Raw genomic sequence first — 26,835 nt, 5'->3', positions numbered from 1 at the left:
CCTTACTTATGAACTCAACCATGGCAGAAAATCTCCTCACTATAATATTTTACTATTTGAAACGAATAAATAAAATAAAATAAAAAGCGATGGGTGAGTTCATTTTTGTTTTATATCCTTAAAATCGATGAGGCCCCACATTTAATTCCTCTCTCTCTATCCCTTTCTTCCTGCCCCTTAAAAACAACCATTTCATCAGCTCATCCAAATCCCATATTGCCATGGGCGTCGTCGACATGACTAACCCACCCACCAAAGATTTCTTTGCTTCTCCCGCTCTCTCCCTTAGCCTTGTAAGTAGCTTTTAACTTTTTTTTTTGTTTCTCAATATCATGTATATATATCTCATACGTATGACTAGCTAACTCTTTTTCCAACTTGTATGTGTTTCTTTTTCTCGTCTGTGTTTTATAAAGGCCGGGATATTCCGGGATGCCGGTGCTACGGCGGCAGCTGCAACTGCGAGTGCGAGTATGGAGGTGGAGGAAGGAGATGAAGGAAGCGGAGGAGGAGGAGGATCAGGTAGTAAGAAAGATGACACTGTAGAAATCAGTAGCGAAAACTCGGGCCCTGCAAGATCAAGATCCGAGGATGACTTGCTAGATCACGACGATGACGAGGATGACGCCGATAAGTCCAAAAAGAAGAAGAGAAAGAAGTATCATCGTCACACCGCCGACCAAATCAGAGAAATGGAAGCGTAAATCTCCCATTTTCATCTCTCCCCCCACCCCTTCCTTTTATGCAACTCTCATAAGTATATTAAGGTCTTGAAAGCAATGATATTTAGTAAATCTGAAATCCGAATCCAAGCTACAATGAAAACCGAGTTACTTTGGGTAATTTTAATTCAAATTCACCAAATGTCTTAATTACGATAAATTTGGTACATATGCCAAACTCTCATATATAGACATACACTACCATGCATGGAGTAGTTTGGAAATATTTTAAATTAATTCTGAGAAAGTTAGTGACATGCTTACAGAAGAAAACAAGATTATAAAGTTAAAGATGACCCAAAGTTTTATGGTGACTTTAGTTGCCTTTTATGGCTTTGTTTTTACATGAAAGATTGATGATAAAATCATATGCACCAAAAGCCATATTCTTTGGTTTTTTTTGTTTTTTCTTTAATCATGGCTGAAGTGATGTCTTTCTTGTTCTCTAATTGCTTGACATGAATTATTATCCTCATATGATCGAAGTTGATGGTGAGATTTGTTGTATTCTGTCTGTAACAAATTAAAGTAATGTTATTTGCCTTGTATGAAGAACTGAATGAAATGTAAAACATTTTCAGGCTGTTTAAGGAATCACCCCATCCAGATGAGAAGCAAAGGCAGCAATTGAGTAAACAATTAGGCCTTGCTCCAAGACAAGTCAAGTTCTGGTTTCAAAATCGTCGAACACAAATCAAAGTAATCGCATTTTTCTCTTCTAAAGTTTTCACCATACATATGGCCGGCTTTAGTTGAAATCAGAGTACTTCTTTGCTGGTGTTAATGGAGTTGCGCCAATTTGCAGGCTATACAAGAGCGCCATGAAAATTCGTTGTTGAAGCAAGAGCTGGAGAAGCTCCGAGACGAAAACAAAGCCATGAGGGAGACTATAAATAAAGCGTGTTGCCTCAACTGTGGCATGGCTACCACTGCCAAAGATGGCTCCATTACAGCTGAAGAACAACAACTACGAATCGAGAATGCCAAACTCAAAGCCGAGGTCTAGAGAGCTAATAATCAATAGATTTTTTTTTTCTCTCGTAAAAATCTTTATTTAATGTCCATAATATATTCAGTTTCAAAACATTTGCAGGTAGAAAAACTGAGAACAGTAATAGGAAAATACCCTCCGGGTGCATCAACGACTGGTTCATGTTCATCTGGAAATGACCAAGAAAACAGGAGTTCATTGGATTTTTACACTGGGATTTTTGGACTTGAAAAGTCGAGAATCATGGAGATTGTAAACCAAGCCATGGAAGAGTTGCAAAAGATGGCTACGGCTGGTGAACCGCTGTGGGTTCGAAGCGTTGAGACGGGTCGGGAGATACTTAACTACGATGAGTACGTCAAAGAGTTCTCTGTTGAAAGTTCAAGCAATGGGAGGCCAAAAAGATCCATTGAAGCCTCTAGAGAGACTGGGGTTGTTTTTCTTGATCTCCCGAGGCTGGTACAAAGCTTCATGGATGCGGTAAGAATCAATATGCACATATATATAGAAGTCATTTCTATAGTTAACTGTAAATATGATTTTAATTTTATCTCTTTCAATAGAATCAATGGAAGGAAATGTTCCCATGCATAATCTCAAAGGCTGCTACTGTTGATGTGATTTGCCATGGGGAAGCTCCGAATAAAAATGGTGCTGTACAGTTGGTAAGTTTGCCTAATTTCTCTGTCCGCAATTCTTGTTGTCGTGTTTTTTTTTTTTTTTAATGTCTAAAAGACAAAACGCAAATATTTATGTTTTTTCAAGTACTTTTTATAAAAATTTTGAATTAAACTATTTTAAAATACAATATTAAAGATAGCATTATAAATAAATAAATATATTTCTAAAAAATAGTTTTATATCTACATAACTCGATACGTTAGAATTTATGTTATATAAAATTCAATTTGTTCATATATATACACGTATTATCTTAAGAGTTTTCTTTTTCGTATTAAATTTTACTTTATATTTTGCTTTAATTATATTTCTTTTATAACGTAATTATGTCATATTCAGCATTTCTAGATCTACCGTTTACGATGTTACGATATGCTTTTCAAGATAATGTGGAGTAGCAGTTATATAGCATTGAAATATTAACCTCGATAAATTTCAGCCATATTATAATATAGATTACATTGATAATGTGATGCCACTTTAACAACAATATTTCAAAGATTGAGACAAGTATTAATGTATATAATAAGGAGCTGAAAATATAAATTTGGTATTTTTAATGTATATTTAATTTACTCAAGAAAATGTATATTTAATTTTTTATAACTTTTAAATTATCTGTTCAATCATAATATTTATATGTTTATTATAATTATATAATAATAAAGTTATGTTGTCGTTTTGGAACAACACAAAACAAAACAAAAAAAGTAAAAATAATTAACAGAATTATATAAATAATTTACTTTGAAAAACGAACTACTTTCTTTTATTTTTATGTATTTTTTTATAATAATCACCATATTAACTTTTTACCTTTTTTTAATTTTTTATTTTCATCAACAGAATGAATGTCGTATAATCTGTTGATATATATATGTTTTGTGAAGTTCTGGTGATAATAAAATTATTAAATAAAATTTTATTTTCAATTTGAGCTATCTTGTTATATACGGTTTCTTTCTTTTTGAGACAGTGGTCCACGTCAAAAGTCGAAACTTTTTTTTCCCTTTTTTTATGTCTCTAACCTACAATAAACTAATCTACAATCGTACTCTAAACGCAGCGGAAGGTCAAAGTCTTTTGACACCGACCCTTCTCATTATTAGTTATTTTTTTTGGGTAATTAGGGAGCCCAAAAAATATTTATAATTTAGTCATTTGAAATAAATAATTCTTACTAATAAATTTAGAATTTAACCATCACAATAAATTTGTTGAAAGGAGATTAATTCTTTCAAGATAAATTTTTAGAATGTTGTTCATCTAGAGTTGATGGATCCAGTGGAGATTTTGTCTCCCAATTTTATGATAACTCAAGTGTCTAAAGAAGTGATGAATATAACAAAATAAAAGCCTCTCGTTGGACGTTTTGAAGAGATAGATCATATGTGCATGCACAACCCACACTAAAAATATCTCTAACATTTGAATTTGTTCCGAAACTGCAATCTCCTTGTAAACAGAAAAAATAATGCTAATGTTTTTAATTAAGTTTTACACATTGCATTGATGGTTAGTATTCTGAAATGGTTGCAGATGTTTGCTGAGCTGCAAATGCTCACACCCTTGGTGCCTACCAGAGAAGTGTACTTTGTCCGGTACTGCAAGCAATTGAGTGCTGAACAATGGGCAATTGTCGACGTTTCTATTGACAAAGTTGAAGAAAATATCGATGCATCCTTAGTGAAATGCAGAAAACGTCCATCAGGTTGCATCATCCAGGATACAACCAATGGCCATTGTAAGGTATACATACATATGCATATAGCTCTTCTCGGGGAAATTCATGGTTTGCCAGCAAATTTAGAACTTTCTTTCTCGTTTGAATTGATAGAGTTTCATCTCGAAAACAAACTTATGAATCCACTTTTTAACTAATTTTCAGGTGATTTGGGTGGAACACCTTGAGTGCCAGAAAAACACTGTTCACACGTTGTACCGTACCATTGTTCGCAGTGGACTAGCATTTGGTGCAAGGCATTGGATGGCAACATTACAACATCAGTGTGAAAGGCTCGTTTTCTTCATGGCAACCAATGTTCCTACCAAGGATTCAACTGGTATGTTTAAATTTTTGTCCATTGTGTTATGTAATTTAACAAATGGCATTTATTTTGTGTGCAAAGAAAATTTTCAGACGAATGCCGGTTATTAAAATTTTAGGTGTTGCAACATTGGCTGGGAGGAAGAGTATTTTGAAATTGGCCCAGAGAATGACATGGAGCTTTTGTCATTCAATTGGAGCATCAAGTTATCATACCTGGAATAAAGTCTCTACAAAAACAGGGGAAGACATTAGAGTATCTTCCAGGAAAAACTTAAATGACCCCGGTGAGCCACATGGGGTCATCGTCTGTGCTGTTTCTTCCGTTTGTTTGCCTGTCTCTCCGACTCTTTTATTTGATTTCTTGAGAGACGAATCTCGTCGCAGTGAGGTAGTACTATATAGTATAGCTTTTGCCTTAATGCAGTCACTAGAATAAGCCATTAGGGAATCTATAATTTAGCTCAATTAATTTATGCAATCACGTTTAAGAAGTCACAAATAACCTGGGATTTCTTTCTGCCAACAAAAAGAATATTAGAATTATAAAATAAGAATTTCTATGAATAGTCATTTACCCATTTTTCTTCTGCAAACTCTAGTGGGATATCATGTCAAACGGAGGTCCTGTACAATCCATTGCAAACTTGGCCAAAGGAAAGGATCGGGGAAATGCAGTAACAATTCAAGTAAGTTCTTTAGGGTGTTTCTTTACCCTGTTAACCGTATACAACATTCTGAACAGAATCATGTTTTCTGTTCAGGCAATGAAGTCAAAAGAGAATAGCATGTGGATACTCCAAGATAGTTGCACTAATGCTTTTGAATCCATGGTGGTCTTTGCTCATGTGGATGTAACTGGAATACAATCAGTGATCACAGGATGTGACTCTAGCAACATGGCCATATTACCTTCAGGCTTCTCCATTCTTCCCGACGGACTCGAGTCAAGGCCATTAGTGATTTCTTCTAGGCACGAGAAAAGCAATGATACCGAAGGAGGATCATTGCTTACTGTAGCTTTCCAAATCCTAACAAACAGCTCCCCGACTGCCAAACTAACCATGGAATCTGTGGAATCTGTCAACACAATAGTATCTTGCACATTGCGAAACATTAAGACAAGCTTGCAATGTGAAGATGGGTGATCAAATACCCTTCTTGATTAGGTAGACATTAACTGTAAAACTCATAGTTGTTTTTTTTATTTTTTTATTTTCTTTCCCCCACAACTTGCAGGTTTAAGCAATGACCTATTTTTGCTATGTGGGTTTGTTTCTATTCCTTGTTTGGTTAGCACAGATGGTTTGGACACCAGGCATGTTTTGGAGGGCAAGCTGGATTCAGAGAGTTTGGATTTAAAAATCATTTTAGATGTAGGAGAGTGAAATATTCTCATGTATAGAATTACTATTCATTGATGCAATATTGTGGTTGTCTTGATTACTTTACCAACTTATATAGGCCCTAAAGGACGTTGATTTATCCACTGTTTTTTAAAGGAATTTAAGGTTTTTACACTGCTAAAACTATCTCACAGCATGCCATTGCCAACCAATCTTAATTACTTATGGCTCAATACCAACAAATAAAACTATGACCTTTGAAGCATCAATCATCACGGAGATGCTTACAGTGAGGTTTTTAAGGACTAAATTTATTGGATAATCACTCAAAACTTAAGTATTTTCATTTTGCATCAGCAATTGGAATGAGGTAGTATTGTTGCTAGGGCGGATCGGATTGGCTTCGGGACAATTGGATATCCCCTCTCCTTCTAATAAATTGTCAAACGTGAAACATCTTTGCATTGCTGCTGAAGTCTAGGACCCCAAATTAAATTCTCAAACCAAAACAACAACAGAACAATCCCAATGCAGCTTAACTTGATGATCCAAGTAAATCAATTCAAAGATAATTTATTCTGAAGGCAACACACATTATAGTACTACCACAAATTATAATGTTGTTTTAAATTTCCTCGGCTTGTTCAATAGCATCTCGATCCTGGTTTTATCACTAGAACATCAATTTCTTAACCAATAAAGAAAAGAAACCCAATTCAAATAAACCAATCAAAATTAGGGCAGAGAATGAATGTCATGACAAACTCAAAAAACAATCCATACCCTTGAAAAACAACAATTATTACATTAAGGAAAAGCAGTTTTTGAAACAGTGAAATCACTTGCAAAAGATTACAAATTTACCAACAACAAAAGGAGCCCACGCGAAGGGCTTAACACTAAGCCTGCGGCTGCTCTTGAGTTTGTTTAGACTCCAATGGAATCCCAAGCTCCCCTGCCTCCTCCTTCTCCTGCTTCCCATTCCTACTTGGTACAGCCACCGCAATGAAAGTCTTGGTCTTGCTAATAGGCCGGCTCTTCTCAAGCTGCACATAATCGCCAACTTTGAATTGGTTATCTGGGTCGTGAGCCTGAAACTTCTTCTTCTTCCTAACACGCCTCTTGTACTTGGGATGCGGGGCTAAACGCACCACTTCCACTGCCACTGTCTTGTCATTTGTGGCACAAACGACCTGGCCTTGCATGGATTTCATTGCCCTGATTGGAGGGAGAAAAGCCGGGGATCGGAGGGGTTGGTGAGGGGGAGAAGAGTTGGGTTTTGAGAGAAGAGGGAGGGAAGTTGAGCCATGGAGGAATGGGGATGAAAGCTTGAGAGATTGGAGAGAAGAAGTTATCGACATTTTGGGGTGTAGTGTCGAAGAAGAAGCGGATAAGGACTTGTGAGTTCTTTATTCTTATCTGTTATGGATTGGGCATAGGAGTTGAATGGTTGATAGACTTGATTATGGACGGTTTATGCTCAGTTATCTTTTTGAGCCCGGTTCTGTTCTTGGTTGATTCAATTATTGTAAACTGAGGTAAACTATTAAAATGGAGAAAAATGATTATCATTGTAAAATGTGATTCTTATATATATATATATATATATATATATATATATATTTTAAGAAAACCTTCTTCTTTTTTAAGAATGTTTTAATGAAAAGGATCTTATATTTTGATTGATATTAGTCTTGGATTCAATTTTTAAGTTTTTTTAATGGAAATGGATTTATATTTTAATAGATTTAATAATATTAGATATCGAACAATGAGAATGTGAAATAAAAGATAATTTAAACATAACATAAATATGTTTAATAAAAAAAATGACATAAATTTAAATATAAAAATTTTATATAAGTTATTGGAAAAATATAGTCAAAATTTTCTCCTTAAATTATTATTAAATAAAAACATTTATACAAATGAAACATCTCCAAATGAGATTACTTACCTAATGTGTAGCTCTTTCCTGTAAATTTCAAATAAGATTATTCACCTCTCTTTCTTGTAAATGCTTGAAACTTTGGTTTATTCTCAGTTTTCTTTGTATTTACTTCATCAACTTCCTTATTTAGGTCGAAACTTTGACTTTCTTCGAATTTGCTTCATTAACCTCCCTATTTCTGCCTAATATACTTTGACTTATTCTCATTTTTCTTTTAATTTGCTCCATCAACCTCTCTATTTTTGCCGATTTCTGCTAATATTAAGCAGATAAGTACTGCAACATGTTTATTCGTTTCTTGCCTAATATATTTTGGCTTATTCTCAGTTTTGTTTGATTTTACTTCATCAAACTCTCTTTCTGTCGATATTAAGCAGATAAGTATCTTCATTCAATTTTCTAGCTAAACCCACCAAATATTTTAACTTGGATTTTTTAGTTTCTTACCACTTTTCTTCTTTCCAAGAGTGAAATCTACTTCACAATCTATATCGACAATGCTAATAGCATCTGCGGGTTTAGTTTCCACTAGATTAATATAAAACCTTTTGTTCTCATAATTGATAATTATGGTATTACTCTTTGTTAAGCAATAGAATTTCTATAAATTTTCTTCCAACACAGCTTTCGGATTTGAAATGTCAATCAAATCACTTGTGATTGAAATTTGATATAACTTCTCTATTCTAGCTTTTTGTTCTTCATATGCATGAACCATGTTTTTCATCATCCAATACGGTAAGAACAATACACTGAAAATTTTCCTTTCGATTAGTTATGAAACTCGCTCGAATTGTAAAGGCAAGGGATTTGATTTCCAAGATAAGTTCAAGAGTCATTATATTACCGACCTCTAAATTAGATATTGATAATTTAGTTCGAACAAAATGTGATTATCAAAATAAGTATGGTTATTCCAAGTATCTATTTGAGATTGATAATAATCAAAGTATTATTCCAAATATCTATTTGAGATTGATAATAATCAAAGTAATCATTGTCATTACCATCACCATCATTATCTTCCTTTTCTTCTAAAAGACACTCATAATTATCATTATCTTTGTCGTTGATTTCTTCTAAAAAATTATTTATGTCGTTAGTATTATTATCTACAAACTCTTGAAAGTGAGATTGAGAAATTTCATCAAGCTTATCAAGATTATTTGAATCATGAGATATTTCCATTATTTGCTTTCTTGTAGTCAAAAAGCATGATTTTTGTAAAAAGGTCAAAAAGAAAAGTTAAAATCTATTTTGTAAAAAGGTCAAAAAGAAAAGTTAAAATCTAGGCTTAGGGTTTTCGAGTATAATGATGCATTGCGATATTAGATATTTAATTATTCAAAAGAATATGAATTCAAGTAGGAGGAAATTATTCAATTGAGAGTAAGAATGAGATTAACTAATTAGATATTTTGAAATTTATTTTGACGTTATCGCAACTTTGTAAGATAACAGTTTATGTATATTGTGAGATTTGAACATGAAATAGTTTTAAAAATATTTGAAATTATGATTTAATTATAAAGTATTTTATATTTTGATTGATATTAAGTATCGGATTTAGTTTTTGAAAGTTTTATTTTTTATGAAGAAAAAAATTAAATGGATACTGTTAATTAATTCTATGTGGGACTATATATTTTAACATTAGATACAGAAGTATGAGAATATGATACAAAAGATAATTTAATTATAAAAAAAGTACATAACATAAACATGTCTAATAAAAAACATAACATAAATTTAAATATATAAAAAATTATATAAATACAAAAATCTAAACACTAGAAATGGACCATGACACGGCTTATCAAGTTAATTTCTTATTGGTTCTTTGAGGCGATGAGCGTGGCCCATTAGTTTTTTGAGGATCATAAAATGGATAGCCTTATCTGGGTTTGATCCACGTGGCAGGACCTAAATGGAACTCCATATCTCTCTCGAGAAAACCCAGTTTGCCACGTGTCCTGTTGAGATCCATTTCAAAGATCAAAAACCCAGACACCCCACTGCCAACTGAACTGAACTGAAAAAAAAAAAGGCAGTTAGGAACCAGAAACCAAGGCAATGGCTTCTCTTGCGACCTTAGCCGGTGTTCAACCAACGACCATCAAGGGCCTTGGTGGCAGCTCTCTCAGTGGAACCAAGCTCTTGGTGAAGTCAACTCGCCAGAGTTTCAAACCCAAAAACTACAGGTAACCCCGAAAGCTTAATTTCTTACCTGCAGATCCCTACTGTTTAATTTCAGCCCATTTGTGTATAAATTTATTTTTAAAATAATAAAAAAAGTGTACCTCCTTCTTTGATAGGGCTGGTGCTGTGGTAGCCAAGTATGGTGATAAGAGTGTATACTTTGATTTGGAGGATATTGGCAACACAACTGGGCAATGGGACTTGTATGGATCCGATGCACCTTCACCGTACAACCCACTCCAGGTTTCACCCTTATTCTCTGTTTGATGAATTTGGTATTTGAGAAAAGATTTGCAGAGTAATTTTTTACAGGCCATACTGTAATATTTGGTGGCTTTCTTGCTTTAGTTGATTGATAATTGAATGAAGACTGATGCTGTTTGGTTTTATTGAGAGTGGAACTCAAGAAACGAATTATTTGCATTAACTAACAGAAGTATGGTCAAATGTTTGGAATTGCAGAGCAAGTTCTTTGAGACATTTGCAGCTCCATTTACCAAGAGAGGATTGTTGCTCAAGTTCCTGATCTTGGGAGGCGGTTCCCTCGGTCTTTACCTCAGTGCCACTGCTTCCGATGACCTTCTACCGATCAAGAAAGGTCCGCAACTCCCACCCAAGCCTGGGCCGCGTGGCAAGATCTAATTTAGTTAAACTCTTTAAGCTTTTCATTGTATGTATCTTGTTTCAGTTTTCAAACATGTAATCCTAAAATGTGACCTTGGCTATCGATCCAATGACATTTGTTTCACGCTTAACTGGTGCATTGCTTTCAGCTTTAAAATTTCTTCTCTTTGACAACGATCCCATCCGTTCTGATTACTGATCTGAACTGTCATTGAAGAACTAATAATATGTCCATTGCCATTGGCTTTAACAAATGCCTAATTCTCTGGACAAACTGTAGATTTAAATGCTGAATTCTTGTAATATATCAGAAAGCAGATCTGCACTACCAAGTAAGTGATACACTGTTTGAAAAATCTAGCAAAATTTGCCAAAATGTACAATTTCACAAACAAATAGAAGAAACAACCATGAAGAAACATGATTTCTTTCAATGGCTATGAATCTAGAAACACCTTTTGTCTTGGTTTCTAAAGGTATTAATATATGGAGTGGCTTTAAACTCCAGAGTTTTAGTTGTCTTCCCTATTTACAAAAGGAAGAATAGAAAATACATAATGAAACAAGCAGCCCACAAGTCAAGAGTAATCCCATTTAGGTTGAAAAAAACCTATAGCTGAAGGTCAAGCTTTCTCACACTTAATATTCCTGTATCTATAATACACACTCTCTCTATTCTCTATCTGCTTCCAGTTTTTGTAGTCTCCTCATTAATGGCGTTCCGTAGGGCTTCTTACTCCGGCCAAGCTCTCAAGATAGGACTTCTTGCTAGTGTTTGTCACTACGTTTAGCTTTTGCATGCTTGGTTCAACATCTATGGATCCGTCATCTGAGTCCACCCTATCGTCGTAGTCATTTTGATCCATAGTCCAAGTAAGTAAATCTGAGAGGGTCTTTGCGTTCGCTGTTTCCACATCATATCTTGGACTTGTAGACACTGAATTAGGCTGGCTGTCGTCCTTTAAACTGTTGCGTTTGCATGGCTGTGGATTAGGATTTTGGGTAATATTATCAGCTTGGAGGACATCTTCGATTCTCGATAAGACTGTAAAGGCCAAGCTCTCCAGTATTCTCGAATAGCTCTCTAGGAGAGCTTGCCCTACATCCTGCGATCCAAACAAGAAATCCTCAAATAACATGAGCTGCCATTGATGCCGTAGGATACTAGGGAAAATGCAACAGTACATAACAATGATGCAGTGCTTAAACAAAGGGGGTCATCACAATGTGTTATAAAGTTTCTATCTGCAGTTGCCGTACAAGTACATACCCGGTTGTATTGGATTTTACTGATGTCTAGTGAAGATTGAGGAAGTCCAGGGAACCGATGTTTGATAATGTGTAAGATGGTTTCAGCTCTCTCCTCGAATAGCTCTCTCTTCTCAAAGCTAATACCAGAGCCCCAACCCGATTTTCCGTCCTTTTGGGTCATCTTCCTCTTCCATATGACTATCGATGCCTCAAGTCGGTTCTTGAGGTCTAAAATCTTGTGCTCGGACGATAAGTCCAGGGAGGAGAGAAATTGATCAGGGTCAAAGAATTCAACTGTGATACTCCTGTAAACTAAATCACCAAGACTAGCTCTCCCATTCTAGCAAAACATTAGTAAAATGTGATGAGGAAAGGGATTATGAGAACAGATTTTCAAGCAACATTGGATTATATTAGAAAAATTTTCAAGCTTTTACCTTAGGGAGGGCTTCAATGTAGTTTTCAGGGACCTCCATCTCTGAAAGAACTTGAGCATTAATTGACATTGCTGCTTTAAGCACTTGAGTCACAGATTCTTTTTGGCTCTGCAGATTTTTTCTGCTCTTATCTGACAGTCCATCTTCGGGAACTTTAACGGTAGGCAGCCACCATTTATCATCTTTTCTCTTGTGTTTTCCTTTCTCTGAGTCCGAGGCATCTTTTGACAAATAATAGAATTCATTCTGGTCCTTGAAGTTATCTAGACAATCCTGACCATTGTAAGTTATCATTAAATCAGGTCCTAGTTTGTTGCTTATAATCACCGAGAAAATCTAAGCTCAAATTAGCTTTAAAAAACCATAGGCTCTATGTCCTTACAATCAGCATTGCATCAAGTTTCCGCAGGGCCGGAATGTTCATATGAAGATCTATACGTTGCTTTGTGACCATTATCTGAAAAAATTCAAGAAATAAAGATAGTTATAATAATTGACCCCAACAGAAAATGCATGTAGAGATATATCGCCTTATAATTACTCTGATGCTGGGGATGGGAGTTCGGATACCTCCATGTTGGATCCATCCTTGCCCTTCTGTTGGGAAGGAACAAGTTCAACAATGTGATCAGCGACAGACAACATCCAATCTATTTCTTTTCTCCACCTTAATTTCCTTTCAGGCGTCATAGGCTCTAAGCGGGATTGCTCACCAAAAACGGAAGCTGAAAGCCATTTAGGAACGAAAATCAAGTTAATTCTCAATTTTGTTATCATTCATATGGGAGAGACTATAAACATTCAAAAGGAGGAAATACCAGCAAGGTTGGTAATGGCGTTAGACAGTGCTAAAGCTGATGAAACTCCCTTCCCTCCACCTGACATATCCTCACCTAAGAGTAACTTCGCAAACTTTTCCTTCATCTGGTCCATATCTGAATTAAAAACCATTTCAGAATTTCTAAAACCAGCAAGAAAGCAATCATCTATTCCAGGAACTAAAGATAGTTTATCTTAACCATTTTGTACCGTAAATATACATTAATGAGAACAACAATAGCAGAATAAAGTAATACGAAAACTTGCCAGCTAAAAGCTGCTTTTCTTTGGCTTGGAAGGCAGTAGTCATTTCTTCCAAGGTTCGATTCAACTTGGGACACCTGTCGCTTTGAGGTTTAGAGTGGTTATCAAAAGCTGCTCCATCAAATTTAACAGCACTGTCAATGCTCAAACTCTTTGCATGTCTTCCTTTGTTATCATGTGAGCCCTTAAGACCAAACATATTAGACCAGGCTCTGTCTTCTTCTTGCTGAACCATGTTCAAATGTTCTGTTTTTAGGTTTCAACAAGAACTTGAGGCCGAGGAATCAAAACAAAAAGCAAGGAATAGAATGGTATTGTGGTGGTGTATGGAAGAGGGAAAGGAAGGAAAACATAAGAGTCCCCTCTTCCAAATGAATTTAGGGACAAAGTATGTTTCTTGGGGAATTTACACCTGTGGGTTGTGATTGTTTTGTTTGTTTTTCCATTTATGAGCAATGGCTTGAACGTGGGGTGCATGTTTTTTGGGACACTGGGTGTTGAGTAAAATGGTGGTTTCAAATTTAGATTATTCTATAAATGTTGAAGGTTCTAGTGTCATTTCATTTATCTAAATTGGATGGTTCGTTTTCAATCTCTCAGTCAAATGTCTGCTAAAAACCAGGAAGGATACAACCGAATGCAGGCATTCACATGTAGACACATACATTTTTATATTGATTGATAAGTATGGTTTCTCTTTCTATGATCTAATATTAGAACAAGCCCTGAATATCCCCACTAGGACCAGATGGATGGTTTTGATGGGTTGAAACTTGATAAATGAATAAGTCCCAAAAACAGACTAAATTAATATACCAGATTCATCTAATATCCTAAAGTTGACTTGCAATGGTAATTTCACAATGAATGTAAAATACAGATATATGTTTGACACGTATATATTTTATATACCAATATGTTAACAAGAACATGCTAGCCTGGCTGGATAAGAGATATATCACCTTGACTTGCAGAGTTGCAGTTGCTTCCTTTTTTCTAAAAACAGAAAAACAGAGCTTTTCCTTGGCTGATGAAAGGCATTGGATTGTGGAGTCGAGTGTAGTTTATGATCCACTTCTATCCCACCAGTTGGCCATTTGCTCTAGTTTTATTTCTCCTAAATCCTAATATTCAGATTCCTCTGTCGGGTGATGTTGCAGGCAACTAAATAAATTCAAGGAAAGTGTTGAAAAATGAAATAAGCAAAACGATGACAGGCAGGCAAGCTTAACAGATCCGTGAATCAACGCGATTGCCTAAATATATAGTCACGGGTGTACTGTAATCAAATCTTTCACCTTTGCATTTATTCTTCATATCAAATCCTAATTATTTTCCTTCATATTTTCATATCTTTTAAGATTTTATCATCCTTATCTTAAGAGCATAAAAGAGTGAATTTCAAGGAAGAGAATAAAATTTTATTAAAATTTAAAATCTAGACCGAATTATTTATAGAAATAATTCAATAAATTCATTTTGACAAATCATAAAACTCATCAATATGATGGACACGTTCCTAAATAATAATAAAATATTGCTCAAATAATAATAATACTAAGTAAGTTTACACGTTTTTTTAGTAAAAGCTTATTCGGGACATATACATCAAACTAACAATCAGAACAAAATCTAACTGTAAAATAATCTAATAGTTGGAAAGAAAAGAAAACCCTTTCACTATCCATACCAATCGCCTGACGTTAGGAGGTCACAGCACAGCTACAACATTTTCATCGCTAAGCTTCAAAAACTTACAAATCATTAGTAAACTTTAATGATTAGCGTATACTATATCAAAACTCGCTAAATTATTAATAAATTTACATTTTGATCACTTAATTTTAAAAAATTACAAAATAGTCGCTAGAAGTATTCAAAAATTCTTATTTAAGTCATTAGTTATTAAAATCATTGTTCTATGACTTTTCTTTATTCGTACCCGATCAAAATCTCTTTTTTCTTTTCTATTCTACCATTTAATTTCTTTTCACAAACAAAATTCAAATAACTTTTTTTTATCTATAACACTAATCGTCTAAACAACTTGGATTAAAGTACATTCTTTTGCTCGTCTTTAGGTACTAATTATTCAGTATCAATTGTTGAATTATTATTTGAAGCTCTCTAATTAGATTGAAAAAAACTTGATTTAGTAACATAATTCAAATACTTTTAAATAATTTAATAATTATTTTATAAATTTTAAAATTAAATAGTAAAATTAAATTTACTAATAATTTAATTTTCTTCGTATAATTTACCCTCATATTCATTTAAATCGGTAAATTATCATAAAAATTTAACTGTTAATCCAACAGCCCCACCTACCCTTTTCTGAGCATTCTCTGCCTTTCATTTCTTCAACTGGTTCACAGCCCGCAATCAATCCCCATCACTGCTCTCTTTTCACTCTCCAGGCTTTTTGGACTTGGAAATTCCACCTTACTATCTCTCACAATTCAATCAACTATGGAATCCATTGGAGTTCTCATGGCTTGCCCCATGAACTCTTACCTCGAGCAACAACTCGAGAACCGTTTCAAGCTATTCAGATTCTGGACAGTGCCGGACAAATCATCCTTTCTGGCTTCTCACAAGGACTCAATCCAGGCGGTCGTCGGAAACGCCTTTGCCGGTGCCGATGCCATGCTGATCGAGGCGTTGCCCAAGCTGGAGATTGTTGCCAGCTTCAGTGTAGGGCTTGATAAGATAGATTTGGCCAAGTGTAAAGAAAAGGGTATCCGAGTTACCAACACCCCTGACGTTTTGACTGAGGACGTGGCGGATTTGGCGATCGGTTTGATGTTGGCGGTGTTGAGGAAGCTCTGTGAGAGTGATCGGTTTGTGAGGAGTGGCAAGTGGAAGAGTGGGCAATATGTGTTGACTACTAAGGTTTGTTGGTTATTTTCCGGCATCATTGTTGAGTTTAGGTTTGCTTGCTTCGTTGAATTCGTTTTCGATTCTATTGGTTTTTATGTGTTGATGATTTTTATGATATTGGTATTTCTGTTGAATTTGTTCTTCTTAACTGTTTATTCAGTACCTTCAGTTTGCAGAACTCGGTAAATTTTTTTAGTCAAGAACTCAGTTTTTTTTTGAATCTCTAATTTGTGGGTTTCTGGAATAATTTAATCTATGAAAATGAAAGCAATGAAAAGAAGACTGCAGACTTGTATTGTTGGAAGTACATTTCTTATATTTGTTCTGCATTGAAGAGGTACATTTGTCACAAATCCTATTTGAAGTTCATAATGAATTAAGTGCACATTCTGCATGCTGATAAATAAAAATAGATACCGGTTTTGTCATTCGTGGTTTTCAAGTTGAATCTGTATATATCGCATTAATATTGTATATAGGCTCTGGGTCTGAAAGATTCTGGGGATGAAAGTCTTGCTTACGCTATTTGTAGTGCATACATTTAGTTTAAGATGCAATTGTGTGCTTGTAATCACAGTTGGTTAGTGGTTTCTCTAGCCCTCTTTAGTAATTGCTTTGTGGTGGCTGCATTAATTGATTTGGTGTTTTCAGGTATCACAAATAATCAGTAGACTTTCTAATCTTTCTGCTTGATGATTATGCAAACACTACTGCTGCATTACTAGTTTCCTCTCTTTGTACTTCAGCATTATCAGTATATACAGTAATTTTTAATGGTCTACAGTGATTTTTGGTCTTCTTAAAATTGAGATGCATTTGGCTTTTATCTCATGTTCACAGTTGATAGAAAGCACTAGTAAGAGTGAGGTTTTATGAGCAAAATGTTCATCACTTTAAACACTTATAGTTCTGCAAATTGGTGAGATATATGATCTTTTTTTCTCTTTCTATTCTTGAATTGTGAGTCTGAGCCAAGGATGGGTTAGTTTAAGTCTGGTTGATTAAATAAATCTGGGGTACCATATGGCTTTATTGTCGTCCTATTTCTATCATATTTGGATTTTGGACATTGGGGTAGATACATGTTTGGTTGGAGCAATCAGACATGAGTGACTATTGGACTTCTGTGTGATCTGTGATATGTATTGCAACTCGGAACAATGCTTTGTGGTTATGGTTGTTCCCTTACTTATCCGGCTAATGAAACTCAAACGGTTTTAGAAATGAGCACAGAGGTGGTATAAACTGCCTAGGAGATAGGGTACAAACTAATTTTGATAGTATTGATTCTTCTACAAACGGTCAAAGTTTTGTGAATTAGCTAAATGGATTACTGATTAACTGTTACATGGTGCTTGATTCCTCCATTACATGATTATGTCCCTCATTATATTTCTTGCCATCGGTGTCTCCTGTTTATTTAGATAAATTAATTTCCTTTTTCAACTTACTAGAAATTAGTGCAAAAAGCAAGGGCATTAAGCTACAAGTCCTGCAACTGTGGCCCTCACTCTAATGATAATGTACCGTTTCTGCATTTCATGAGGTTTTAATCAGTCTTTCATGCAAGTAGGACAATAAGTCTGTAACTACTTTGTCCATGCTTTGTACTAAAAATCATTCATTTGATTTCCATGCTCGACTATGAGCATCTGCTTGAGATGAGTACGACGGTGTGTGCATACTTTGTCGTTGAATTTGCTTTTTGAAGCACTTTACTCACCTTTGAGAAGTTTCCTTCTCAACTTTCAAAAGAAGTGAAGTATTTGCCTAGACTTTATTCGTTCCTAAGATTAAGAATGATTGAATTGAATCCTTATTTACTTGGTTCTTCTTGTATATATGTCTGCGTTACTTTATATTTTAGTGTACCAGATTAAAGGGTTCCTTTTTCCCTTTGTTCACTTTGTTTCCGTTCCTTTCTTAACAAGTACCATTTTTCCACTATTTCAGTTTACTGGAAAAAGAGTTGGCATTATTGGGCTGGGAAGAATTGGCATGGCAATTGCTAAGAGAGCTGAAGCATTTAGCTGCCCTATTAGTTACTACTCTAGAACTGAGAAACCAGAAATCAAATACAAATACTATCCGAGCGTTGTTGAGCTGGCTGCCAACTGCGATATCTTGGTTGTTGCTTGTGCACTGACTACAGAGACCCACCACGTCATCAACAGGGAAGTCATCGATGCATTGGGTCCAAAGGGTGTTCTTATCAACATCGGGAGAGGCCCTCATGTTGATGAACCCGAGCTGGTTTCTGCATTGGTTGAACACCGATTAGGAGGTGCAGGGCTTGATGTGTTTGAACATGAACCTGAAGTACCGGAAGAGCTTTTTGGGCTTGATAATGTGGTGCTCTTACCTCATGTAGGTAGCGGTACGGTGGAAACCCGCCAAGCTATGGCTGATCTTGTCATTGGGAACTTGGAGGCACACTTTCTGAAGAAACCACTATTAACTCCTGTGGTTTAGTTGTGCCTATATTAGTTGATTGCCATCTTCAGATCGATGCCTCCCATTTATATTTTCATGATTTTGAGGACATTGTACGGTAGATGATTGTAAAACCTTCTTCCTATGGGGCATCAAATTCGGTTGCAATTAGAATAAAAGTTTAGCCATCCTTTGTTGATTAATTATAACTGATTACAAATTACCAATTTAAACATAGAAGATTCCAAAATTTTAGATCTCCATTGTCATGATTCGACCTGTTTAAGAATTGGTTGGGAAGGTTTGTTTTGTTCGGTTGGGCCTTTTGACAAAGTGATTCGTCAATATTTGAGTTAAGGATCCATACTCGAAACTTTCACGTAAGTTCAATGTTGGTCAAACGCCTTTTTATGGCCCAAATCAAGCAGACTTGCAGTTTTAGCCCAAAAAGAAACAACAAAACCCATCCTTATTTCAAAATCTCCTAAATTCCCTCTCTGATGGACCTTCCCTCGTTTTCCTCTCAAACAACCGTCGTCACCGACGAGTGGGAGCTCTGCAACGGCGATGGATTCATCTACAAACGCGAGAAACGCCGCCACGTTCTTACCGAACCATCTTGTTGCCGGTTAATCCCGAGGAAGAAGAGAAACGAAAGAGAGAGTGGAAGAGGAAAACTCTTCTCTAGGTGAAGGAGAAGTAGAATAAAGAGATGAAGCAGTGGGAGGCTTTGGAGAACGCTTTGAAGTCAATGCAAGAGAAGGCTTTAGATTTTCAATTTCAACAGCAAGAAAGAAGGAAATCAAGGGAGAAAGAAGAGGAAAAGGGAATCGCGTCGTTCTCAGGGTCGGAGAACATAGATAAGGATAAGAAGGATAACGACTTTGGCTCTTTGGTTGATGAGCTTCTTTTGCTGGTAAATTATGGAATTAATTTTGTTACCCTTTTTTGTTAATAATCTTTGCTAACTTTAGTTAATTTATCAAAAACTAAATTAAGTATTACTGTGAAATCATTAGAATGTATATTAATTCTGGGTTCTTCTCCTAAATATGAGTTTCCTTGAAGCTCATGAAATGGTAATTCATAATGTTTCGAATCTGTGTGACATGGCAGAAGCAGTATGTGATGAACAGGAGCAGCAAATGAAGCAATCTTATTTCGATCTTCATGTTTGGGCATTGCTTTGTGATGAGTAAGTCTTTTAGGATTGTTCTTATCTGTTAAAAAAAGAACAAATTTGATCACGGCGACCCTCTAGCTATAATTTTTGTGTAACATATAATGTTGATAGATAGTAATGCTCTGAAAAGGCCTCATTTAATGTGCTGTTGTATGAAATTTTGCATTTTGTGATTTTCTTCATTTAAAACTTTATGTTATTTAGATTCGGAAATGAATATATATCCAATATGAATATTTTTAAATTTTTAAAAAAAATTTATTTATTTAAAACGACATGTCTATATTTATACCCACTTAAAGTCTTATCAAGTTAAATGTCTCACTCTCTATGTAGGGCAAGCTTGAAGGTTTGGAAATTAAGAAGTTTTGGCTGGGTATATCTTCTCAAGGTAAGTAAAAGCCCTCTTGGTGTGCATTTGGGATGTTATGGCATGGTAAATATAGTTGTGCCATGTTCTGCATTTGGGTCATGATGGTACCAGCCAGGATGAGAATTTTGTGTTCCCATGCAACTTTGACACAGCGGTGTGATTGAACTTCGACACATGAAGAATGAGCTTGAAAAAAATTGCATTTCTCGTGTAAAATAGTCTTTTGCATTTTGCACGCTAGCAAGTATTTTATAAACTGCAATCTACAAGTAACAATGCCACTAATTATAGAGACTATTGGAAATTGTTCTCTCTTTCTTGCGGTAGAAAGGAATCTGCAGCCCCGGATGGGTGAAAAGCTGTAGATACCAGAATTTAAACATCAAACATTAGACATATTTTTTTAAAAATGGTTTCATGAACCAATAAGATTAAGTTACAATTTGGAATTGTATTGCTTTTTATCTTAGATTTTTTTTTAAAGAATATCATCTTTACTTGGATCAAACATGCAAAATGGTGCTGAAATTCCGTTGACACTTAAAAGAGGAACATGATCGTAACACTTTTGAGGACGAAGCAGTAGAGGCAAATTTCTTGGCCTTCCACTCGAGGACGAGGCGTGCACATAATGACCGAAGTCGTTTCTGTACGAAGATTTGCATTTCTAAACATGCACCATTTCCGAGTTGTTTATTCTTTATGACAAGTTACTCAAGTGTAGTTTAGTCTCTTTTTTTTTTTTTTTGGTCTGAAGAGTTTACTCATTTGATTCAGCCATATTTCATAATCTAATATTTACTATATTTTACTAGATTTCGAAGTCTTTTTATATATAAAAATAGCGTTGACCATCCCAAGAGCCAAGATTTACAGTTCATTTCATTCCATCTATAAAATAACTCAAATTTGGTCCAATTTAATTTACTTAATAAAATAAAATACTATAATAGCAAAAAAAATAGAGAGAGAGGAAGATATGAAGGGTCCACCAGCGTCCAAACTCGAAACAATTTCAGTTCATTTTCGACCGACAAAACTGTTTACACTAGCAAATCTCTCCTCTAATTTAGCTTCAGCTTCGCCTTAACACGCGCTATCCTTTAAAAGGAAAAAAACCCAGAAAAATAATCGCTTCCTCCGTAGATCTGATCCAAACCCTCAGATTTCTTAACAGCCATTGCAAAAATCTCGAAAATCCTCCTTAGAAACTAAATCACCATGCTTTTCTCCAAAAACCCCACTTCAAGATTCCTTCTTCTCACTCTCATCTTTGTCCTACTATTCTTTTTTTCCATAAACATCAATGCATCTGATCCCACCAACTCTGAAGATGATTCGGATGACCTTGAACAGCTTTTAGCCTTGGATGAACAAGAAGATCAGCTACCAGAAGACCAAGACCAAGAATCTAGCAGTAGATTTTCCGAAGCAGAGGTGTTAAGTAAAGCACAAAGGATAGTTCTTGAGCTTAACAGTGATAATTCCAAGAGGGTCATTGATGAGAACGAGTTTGTTTTGCTTTTGGGTTATGCTCCTTGGTGCGTTAGGAGTGCTGAGCTTATGCCTCAGTTTGCTGAAGCTGCCACTTCTTTGAAAGAATTGGGAAGTCCTGTTTTGATGGCCAAGCTTGATGCTGAAAGGTACCCAAAGGTGGCTTCTCTGCTTGATATTAAAGGCTTCCCTACTCTGCTTTTGTTTGTTAATCGCACTTCTCAAGCTTATACGGGTGGATTTTCAGCGTAAGTTGATCTTTTTTCTTCGTTGAATTGTAAGTAAATTTGGAGCAATGCATTCGCATAGGAGGATTCATATAACAGACAATTGTGATTAATATATTGTTGGGCTTTTTAGGGAAGAAATAGTGATATGGGCAAGGAAGAAGACCGGTGTGCCTGTCATTAGAATAAACACGGTGACTGAGGCAGAAGATTTTCTTAAAAAGCACCACATGTTTGTGATTGGTCTTTTTGAGAAATTTGAGGTATGTTTACTTGAAGCATTTTCCGGATCATGTCTAGATATGGTTTATGAGTTATACAGTAAAGCCTGATTTGGGGCTATTAAATTTCAATGTCCCAGTTCTACGCCCTAATTATGCATCTTTAATCCTATGTTTTATGTAAGGAAATAATTTTCCTCTCTTAAAGTTGTTAGGTGAAGTCCTCGTGTTTCTCGACTATTCTATGCTGCAGTCCTGGGTAATATTGAACCTATTGATGTTCTAATTTGGCTCTTCTGAAGTTGTCCTGTAAATTCCTATGTGATGGTTCTGATTTTAGATTAAGTTGATAGCTTATGAGTACAAATTTTATGGCAAGATAAGTCATCATTGAGGCATTGCCTAGGTTCTCCTTCACTATCACTTTCTTTAGCCCATTCTATTCTCTTGTATGGAAATCTTCTTTGATATGGAAAATAAGAACTTACAAGCAGTCATTTAGATGCACTATTCCAAAAGATTTAGTTCCCGGAAAACCTAGTTTCAATTCTGTTGTACAAGTTGATGCAGACTAACAACCTCATTGCGTACAATCACTTTGATGTCAAGTGGGGATGCAATTCTAGACTTTTAACGCATTCAAATTCAAATTCATATTGTCTTTTATTTTAATATTTCTTCTCACACTCCCCATTCTCCAAGTTGCATTGCTTATATTTACATATTATATATTAGATGTTTTCTACTGCATCGATTTTTGCTAATGCACTAGGGGAATGTACTCATCATGGTATTCTTGCAGGGGTCTGATTATAAAGCATTTATAAAGGCAGCTATGTCTGACAATGAAATCCAGTTTGCTGAAGCAAGCAACATTGAGGTTGCTAAACTTCTCTACCCAGATATCAAAGCTACTAATTTCCTTGGGATTGTTAAAAGTGAACCAGAAAGGTACACTGCTTATGGTGAGTTCGCAATCTGGAAAACTGCTTATTGTGAATGGTTCATTAGTTATTTAGCTTCTAATTTTACATCTCTTTCCTTTGAGTGTTTCATATTTGAATATGAAAATTATTTTGACTTATAATCAGTGATTATCCGGAGTAATACCAAGCAAGACAGTTCATAAAATTATGGGCTAATGACTTCCTCTGTTCTTGGCTTCTTTTTTATTTTATGTTGGTTGCTTATATTTATATCAGTCAACCAGAATCATTGACGAGATTAGTAACATATACATTTGGTTTTACAGACGGTACATTTGAGATGGAGAACATTTTGCAGTTTCTGGACTACAAGAAGTTTCCCTTAGTTACTAAATTGACTGAACTGAATTCTGTCAGAGTTTACTCCAGCCCCGTCAAACTTCAGGTTTCCATGCTTTGAACTTGACCTTATCTTTAATTGTTTACTATGTTAATGGTTTCTTTCCCTTTTCTTATATAACTATTTCATCTTTTAACTTTTTCAAAAACAAACTTAAAAAAAGCACTGGTATAGGAGTGAGTATGTAAAGTGCTTAGATTTTGCATAGTGATTAAAATTTTCATGAGTGTCTATTTATAAAAATATATTTACAATTTGGCTAGTGTTACTACATCATTTGGCCTGATGAGTTGATTTGGGTGTAACTGGAAAAATCTGTATTGTTTTATTTTAAATATTCTACCAACGCTAATGTGCTGGGACATTAATCAAGGACGAGACAATGTTATGGAAGTCAACATGGGTTTGTTTTCTGATATGTACTTTTTTTTTTTAGTTATCTTATGGTTGTATTTTGGCCTTCATACAGTTGCATAAAGTTTTCACCATTTCTCTTGGAAACTGAAGCAGTTTTGCGAATTTACCTTTCCTTACCCATCAGGTTTATGTCTTTGCGAAAGCTGATGATTTCAAGATTCTTCTTGAGCCTCTTCAAGATGTTGCAAGAAAGTTCATAACAAAGGTATTTGGATTTACTACTTGACAGTTTGAGATTTTGGTGCAAAAAGATTCATATTTTTTTCTTTTGTGATGCAGGTGATGTTTATTTATATAGACATTGTTGATGAAAACCTTGCAAAGCCTTTCTTAACCTTGTTTGGGCTTGAGGAATCAAAAAACACTTTGGTCAGTATTTCCTTTTGGCAAATGATCATCTTTTAACTGCAATTACATATCTTTTTGGTAAATTGATGGAATATATTTCTATCTGCCTGATAGGTGACAGCATTTGATAACAAAGGCAGCTCGAAGTACTTGTTGCAGTCCGACCCAACCCCAAGCAACATAGAAGTAACAATTGAGCTCTATAGATATTACCTTTAAGGAAATATTTTTCAGAAAACTAATATGGAGTTCCGAATTGGTTTTACAGGAATTTTGCTCTGGGCTTCTTCATGGTTCTAGCTCAACATACTTCAAATCACAGCCAATACCAGATAATGTGAGGGTCAAGTTTTGTGTTTCTCTAATTTCTCTTACAATGCTTGGTGGATATGTTTAGACTCATTTGATTTGTTATTGTTCTATTTGAAACTATAACTTCTATTAAAAAGTACATATATGCTTTTGAGTCTCTTTTTCAGTTATTTGAATTCACCTTTGAGTAGCATTATTCCTACGATTTTGCCATGCATTGAATGTTGTTATCCTATAATCCTGGCATTTCTTGTGAATGTTGAAGAAAAAAGAAAAAATAAATGCTTGATGCAAGAAGTTCCTTGCTGCGCATACAAAAGATACCTTCTGTCTAATCTGCTGAAATTTGAATTTATATTTTATCCGACTTCCAACAAACTTTTGTATTTTGAAATTTGCAGAATAATGCAAGTGTGCTAGCTGTCGTGGGAAAGACATTTGATGACTTGGTCTTGAACAGTCCCAAGAATGTTCTTTTAGAGGTATCAATCTTCTGTACATCCCATGCTTTATTAGTATATGCCAATGAGATGTGCAAACTAACTTAATCCCGCTAGAGTTCCATCTGAAAAATGAAAATACAGGGTGACTGGATTCACTGCACGCATGGCATCCATGTCCGTTTCTATTATATATATATATATAGATACATAATCAGATTGATGGTAGTAATTTGCAGCATTTTAGCTATATCACCTGCTATATACTAATTTATATCTGGACTCGACAAGTTTGCTGTAATATATGCTTAACTCTAAAAAAGGGTCTTACTCTTTTATTGTTACAAAACAGGTATATACCCCGTGGTGCATCAATTGTGAGACCACGAGCAAGCAGATTGAGAAATTGGCTAAGCATTTTAAAGGCTTGGACAGTCTCATCTTTGCTAAGATTGATGCTTCTGCTAATGAACATCCAAAACTTCAGGTATGCTTTTTAAGAAATCGATCAGTTTCTACACCTTAAAACTGAATACCTGTTCAGCTTTCCTCGAAAAGATACCTTGATTGTTGAAAGACTGTCAATTATGTTCTATGTCCATTTTTTAAACCATTCCTTGGGGGCATCCAGCATTTATTATCTTGGATCAAGAGTCATAAATCAAGCCAAATTTGTATCTTATCTATCTCATGGATTTTGCTCCTACTTGCCATGTACCAATCTTTTATGATTCTGTGCCTTAGATGGGATCAAAACTCTTGAAAGAGATATCTGTTCTTTTTCTAGGATCCTTAGCTTCCATATACTTCGTGATTCTCGAGTGTCATTAAAAAAGCAAAGGAACCAAATCAATTACATATGGAATTCTTTGATTGTTTTTCATTTACATTCAGGTTGCACATTGATGACGCCAAGATTCTTGTCATTGTTTATCATTTCAGGTTGACGACTACCCATCACTCTTTTTATACAAAGCTGGTGATAAAGACAATCCGGTAATCATTATTAACAATATTCACTTCATCTTATTTGTTTAGCACCATCTGACATAGTGATCCATTTTACTTTGCAGATCAAACTTTCAACAAAATCTGGTTCAAAAGAACTAGCAGCCTTCATTAACAAACAAGTGAGACCCAAAGATCAAGCGGCCAAAGATGAACTATAGGACATATATAGTTAAGAATACCTAAACACTTAAATCGCAGCCCTCAAGGCCACCCAAAAATATAGGGAAAAAGGGGGCTCTTAAGTTTTGCCAACTCCCTTTGGTATTTAGGATTGGTTACAATAGTCAATAAGATTTTAGGTCCTGAGATTCTTCCACCTGTTGGGAAAGTTTGACAACTTGTAATTTGATTATGTTAATTTGACAAATTGACATGTAAGCAAATTATACTAGTGTTATAGCAACAGACCTACAAGGAACAAGGCTTGAGTTTTATATTCATTAGTTTGAATTTTGGTGATTGGTGATAGATGCATTTCTATTCATTTATATGGGTTATATTAATATATATTAATTTAAAAGTGAAATAGAAATTATATTACTATTAGTGTAATTAAATAATAAAAAGGTTATAAAGTAAGACTATATTAAAACACTTCTTAATTGGAAATTATAACTATTTCTTTACGGAGGACCAAACACATTAAAAGAAATAACATTGAAGTTTTCTCTATTGTTTTCCTTATTGTATGCTTACGAATATGTGTTACTTCATTAAACGTAAATTTATGCATAATCGCTGTTTAAATTTACGGTCATTTCTCGGATACCATTCATGAAATTATAGAAGTGTACTACATGCGTACTATAAAAATCATTATTCTAAAAAAAAAAAA

The 26,835-nt window shown here is 35.0% G+C and overlaps 7 protein-coding genes across 12 annotated transcripts; 5 read left to right on the top strand and 2 right to left on the bottom strand.

Moving 5' to 3' along the window:
• Window positions 1-35: 35 nt before the first annotated feature.
• On the top strand, window positions 36-5,970 carry LOC108453189 (homeobox-leucine zipper protein GLABRA 2). Of its 3 annotated transcripts, XM_017751147.2 has the most exons (12): window positions 36-293; window positions 417-700; window positions 1,304-1,421; window positions 1,528-1,722; window positions 1,816-2,193; window positions 2,277-2,378; window positions 3,934-4,143; window positions 4,283-4,457; window positions 4,561-4,832; window positions 5,044-5,130; window positions 5,206-5,610; window positions 5,744-5,970. In XM_017751147.2, exons 1-11 carry the CDS (start codon window positions 222-224, stop codon window positions 5,587-5,589), a joined length of 2,277 nt encoding a protein of 758 aa, XP_017606636.1. In that variant the 5' UTR covers window positions 36-221; the 3' UTR covers window positions 5,590-5,610; window positions 5,744-5,970.
• A 571-nt stretch (window positions 5,971-6,541) lies between these two features.
• LOC108453190 (30S ribosomal protein S17, chloroplastic) lies at window positions 6,542-7,280 on the bottom strand. The gene has a single exon (XM_017751148.2). It carries the CDS (start codon window positions 7,146-7,148, stop codon window positions 6,687-6,689), a length of 462 nt encoding a protein of 153 aa, XP_017606637.1. The 5' UTR covers window positions 7,149-7,280; the 3' UTR covers window positions 6,542-6,686.
• A 2,456-nt stretch (window positions 7,281-9,736) lies between these two features.
• LOC108450234 (photosystem I reaction center subunit VI, chloroplastic-like) lies at window positions 9,737-10,692 on the top strand. Its single transcript, XM_017747765.2, has 3 exons — window positions 9,737-9,939; window positions 10,054-10,180; window positions 10,400-10,692. The coding sequence occupies exons 1-3, from the start codon at window positions 9,812-9,814 to the stop codon at window positions 10,577-10,579; spliced, it is 435 nt and encodes a 144-aa protein (XP_017603254.1). The 5' UTR covers window positions 9,737-9,811; the 3' UTR covers window positions 10,580-10,692.
• LOC108450233 (rop guanine nucleotide exchange factor 12) lies at window positions 10,413-15,101 on the bottom strand. Of its 4 annotated transcripts, none has more exons than XM_053028078.1 (9): window positions 15,023-15,101; window positions 14,295-14,496; window positions 13,336-13,578; window positions 13,068-13,184; window positions 12,820-12,974; window positions 12,632-12,706; window positions 12,250-12,522; window positions 11,832-12,152; window positions 10,413-11,667 (listed from the first exon to the last, which is right to left on the bottom strand). In XM_053028078.1, exons 3-9 carry the CDS (start codon window positions 13,565-13,567, stop codon window positions 11,272-11,274), a joined length of 1,569 nt encoding a protein of 522 aa, XP_052884038.1. In that variant the 5' UTR covers window positions 13,568-13,578; window positions 14,295-14,496; window positions 15,023-15,101; the 3' UTR covers window positions 10,413-11,271. The 4 variants fall into 4 exon arrangements, with proteins under 4 accessions (XP_052884038.1, XP_017603253.1, XP_052884039.1 ...); XM_017747764.2 differs by having other exon boundaries at window positions 13,336-13,558; XM_053028079.1 differs by lacking the exon at window positions 13,336-13,578.
• Window positions 15,102-15,628: 527 nt separating this feature from the next.
• On the top strand, window positions 15,629-18,851 carry LOC108453839 (glyoxylate/hydroxypyruvate/pyruvate reductase 2KGR). The gene is made up of 2 exons (XM_017752170.2): window positions 15,629-16,227; window positions 18,169-18,851. The coding sequence occupies exons 1-2, from the start codon at window positions 15,805-15,807 to the stop codon at window positions 18,685-18,687; spliced, it is 942 nt and encodes a 313-aa protein (XP_017607659.1). The 5' UTR covers window positions 15,629-15,804; the 3' UTR covers window positions 18,688-18,851.
• Window positions 18,852-19,069: 218 nt separating this feature from the next.
• On the top strand, window positions 19,070-20,653 carry LOC108452742 (uncharacterized). The gene is made up of 3 exons (XM_053027461.1): window positions 19,070-19,598; window positions 19,717-19,843; window positions 20,168-20,653. Exons 1-3 carry the CDS (start codon window positions 19,361-19,363, stop codon window positions 20,304-20,306), a joined length of 504 nt encoding a protein of 167 aa, XP_052883421.1. The 5' UTR covers window positions 19,070-19,360; the 3' UTR covers window positions 20,307-20,653.
• Window positions 20,654-21,183: 530 nt separating this feature from the next.
• Window positions 21,184-26,421, top strand: LOC108453780 (protein disulfide isomerase-like 1-6). Its single transcript, XM_017752075.2, has 12 exons — window positions 21,184-21,946; window positions 22,059-22,188; window positions 22,949-23,111; window positions 23,399-23,517; window positions 24,014-24,094; window positions 24,169-24,258; window positions 24,352-24,423; window positions 24,506-24,574; window positions 24,951-25,031; window positions 25,342-25,476; window positions 25,932-25,985; window positions 26,063-26,421. The coding sequence occupies exons 1-12, from the start codon at window positions 21,426-21,428 to the stop codon at window positions 26,156-26,158; spliced, it is 1,611 nt and encodes a 536-aa protein (XP_017607564.1). The 5' UTR covers window positions 21,184-21,425; the 3' UTR covers window positions 26,159-26,421.
• The last annotated feature ends 414 nt before the right edge of the window (window positions 26,422-26,835 follow it).

Source organism: Gossypium arboreum, chromosome 5, assembly GCF_025698485.1.
Source record: "Gossypium arboreum isolate Shixiya-1 chromosome 5, ASM2569848v2, whole genome shotgun sequence".
NCBI lineage: Eukaryota > Viridiplantae > Streptophyta > Magnoliopsida > Malvales > Malvaceae > Gossypium > Gossypium arboreum.
Note: the sequence above shows the minus strand (reverse complement) of the source record. Positions and strands in the feature narration are given on the sequence as shown.

Coding starts and splice junctions, on each gene's coding strand:
- LOC108453190 (XM_017751148.2), bottom strand. CDS start 7,148: ATGTCGATAACTTCTTCTCTCCAATCTCTCAAGCTTTCATCCCCATTC.
- LOC108450233 (XM_053028078.1), bottom strand. CDS start 13,567: ATGGTTCAGCAAGAAGAAGACAGAGCCTGGTCTAATATGTTTGGTCTT. Junction 12,707..12,819: donor AGGATGGATCCAACATGGAG/GTATCCGAACTC, acceptor GAATTTTTTCAG/ATAATGGTCACAAAGCAACG. Junction 12,523..12,631: donor AACTTGATGCAATGCTGATT/GTAAGGACATAG, acceptor TACAATGGTCAG/GATTGTCTAGATAACTTCAA.
- LOC108453189 (XM_053027416.1), top strand. CDS start 222: ATGGGCGTCGTCGACATGACTAACCCACCCACCAAAGATTTCTTTGCT. Junction 1,422..1,527: donor ATCGTCGAACACAAATCAAA/GTAATCGCATTT, acceptor GCCAATTTGCAG/GCTATACAAGAGCGCCATGA. Junction 4,458..4,560: donor TCCTACCAAGGATTCAACTG/GTATGTTTAAAT, acceptor TTAAAATTTTAG/GTGTTGCAACATTGGCTGGG.
- LOC108453839 (XM_017752170.2), top strand. CDS start 15,805: ATGGAATCCATTGGAGTTCTCATGGCTTGCCCCATGAACTCTTACCTC. Junction 16,228..18,168: donor AATATGTGTTGACTACTAAG/GTTTGTTGGTTA, acceptor CCACTATTTCAG/TTTACTGGAAAAAGAGTTGG.
- LOC108453780 (XM_017752075.2), top strand. CDS start 21,426: ATGCTTTTCTCCAAAAACCCCACTTCAAGATTCCTTCTTCTCACTCTC. Junction 23,518..24,013: donor CCAGCCCCGTCAAACTTCAG/GTTTCCATGCTT, acceptor CTTACCCATCAG/GTTTATGTCTTTGCGAAAGC. Junction 25,032..25,341: donor CCAAGAATGTTCTTTTAGAG/GTATCAATCTTC, acceptor GTTACAAAACAG/GTATATACCCCGTGGTGCAT.
- LOC108452742 (XM_053027461.1), top strand. CDS start 19,361: ATGAAGCAGTGGGAGGCTTTGGAGAACGCTTTGAAGTCAATGCAAGAG. Junction 19,599..19,716: donor TAATTTTGTTACCCTTTTTT/GTTAATAATCTT, acceptor GTTTCCTTGAAG/CTCATGAAATGGTAATTCAT. Junction 19,844..20,167: donor TGGGCATTGCTTTGTGATGA/GTAAGTCTTTTA, acceptor CTCTCTATGTAG/GGCAAGCTTGAAGGTTTGGA.
- LOC108450234 (XM_017747765.2), top strand. CDS start 9,812: ATGGCTTCTCTTGCGACCTTAGCCGGTGTTCAACCAACGACCATCAAG. Junction 9,940..10,053: donor TTCAAACCCAAAAACTACAG/GTAACCCCGAAA, acceptor CTTCTTTGATAG/GGCTGGTGCTGTGGTAGCCA. Junction 10,181..10,399: donor CACCGTACAACCCACTCCAG/GTTTCACCCTTA, acceptor TTGGAATTGCAG/AGCAAGTTCTTTGAGACATT.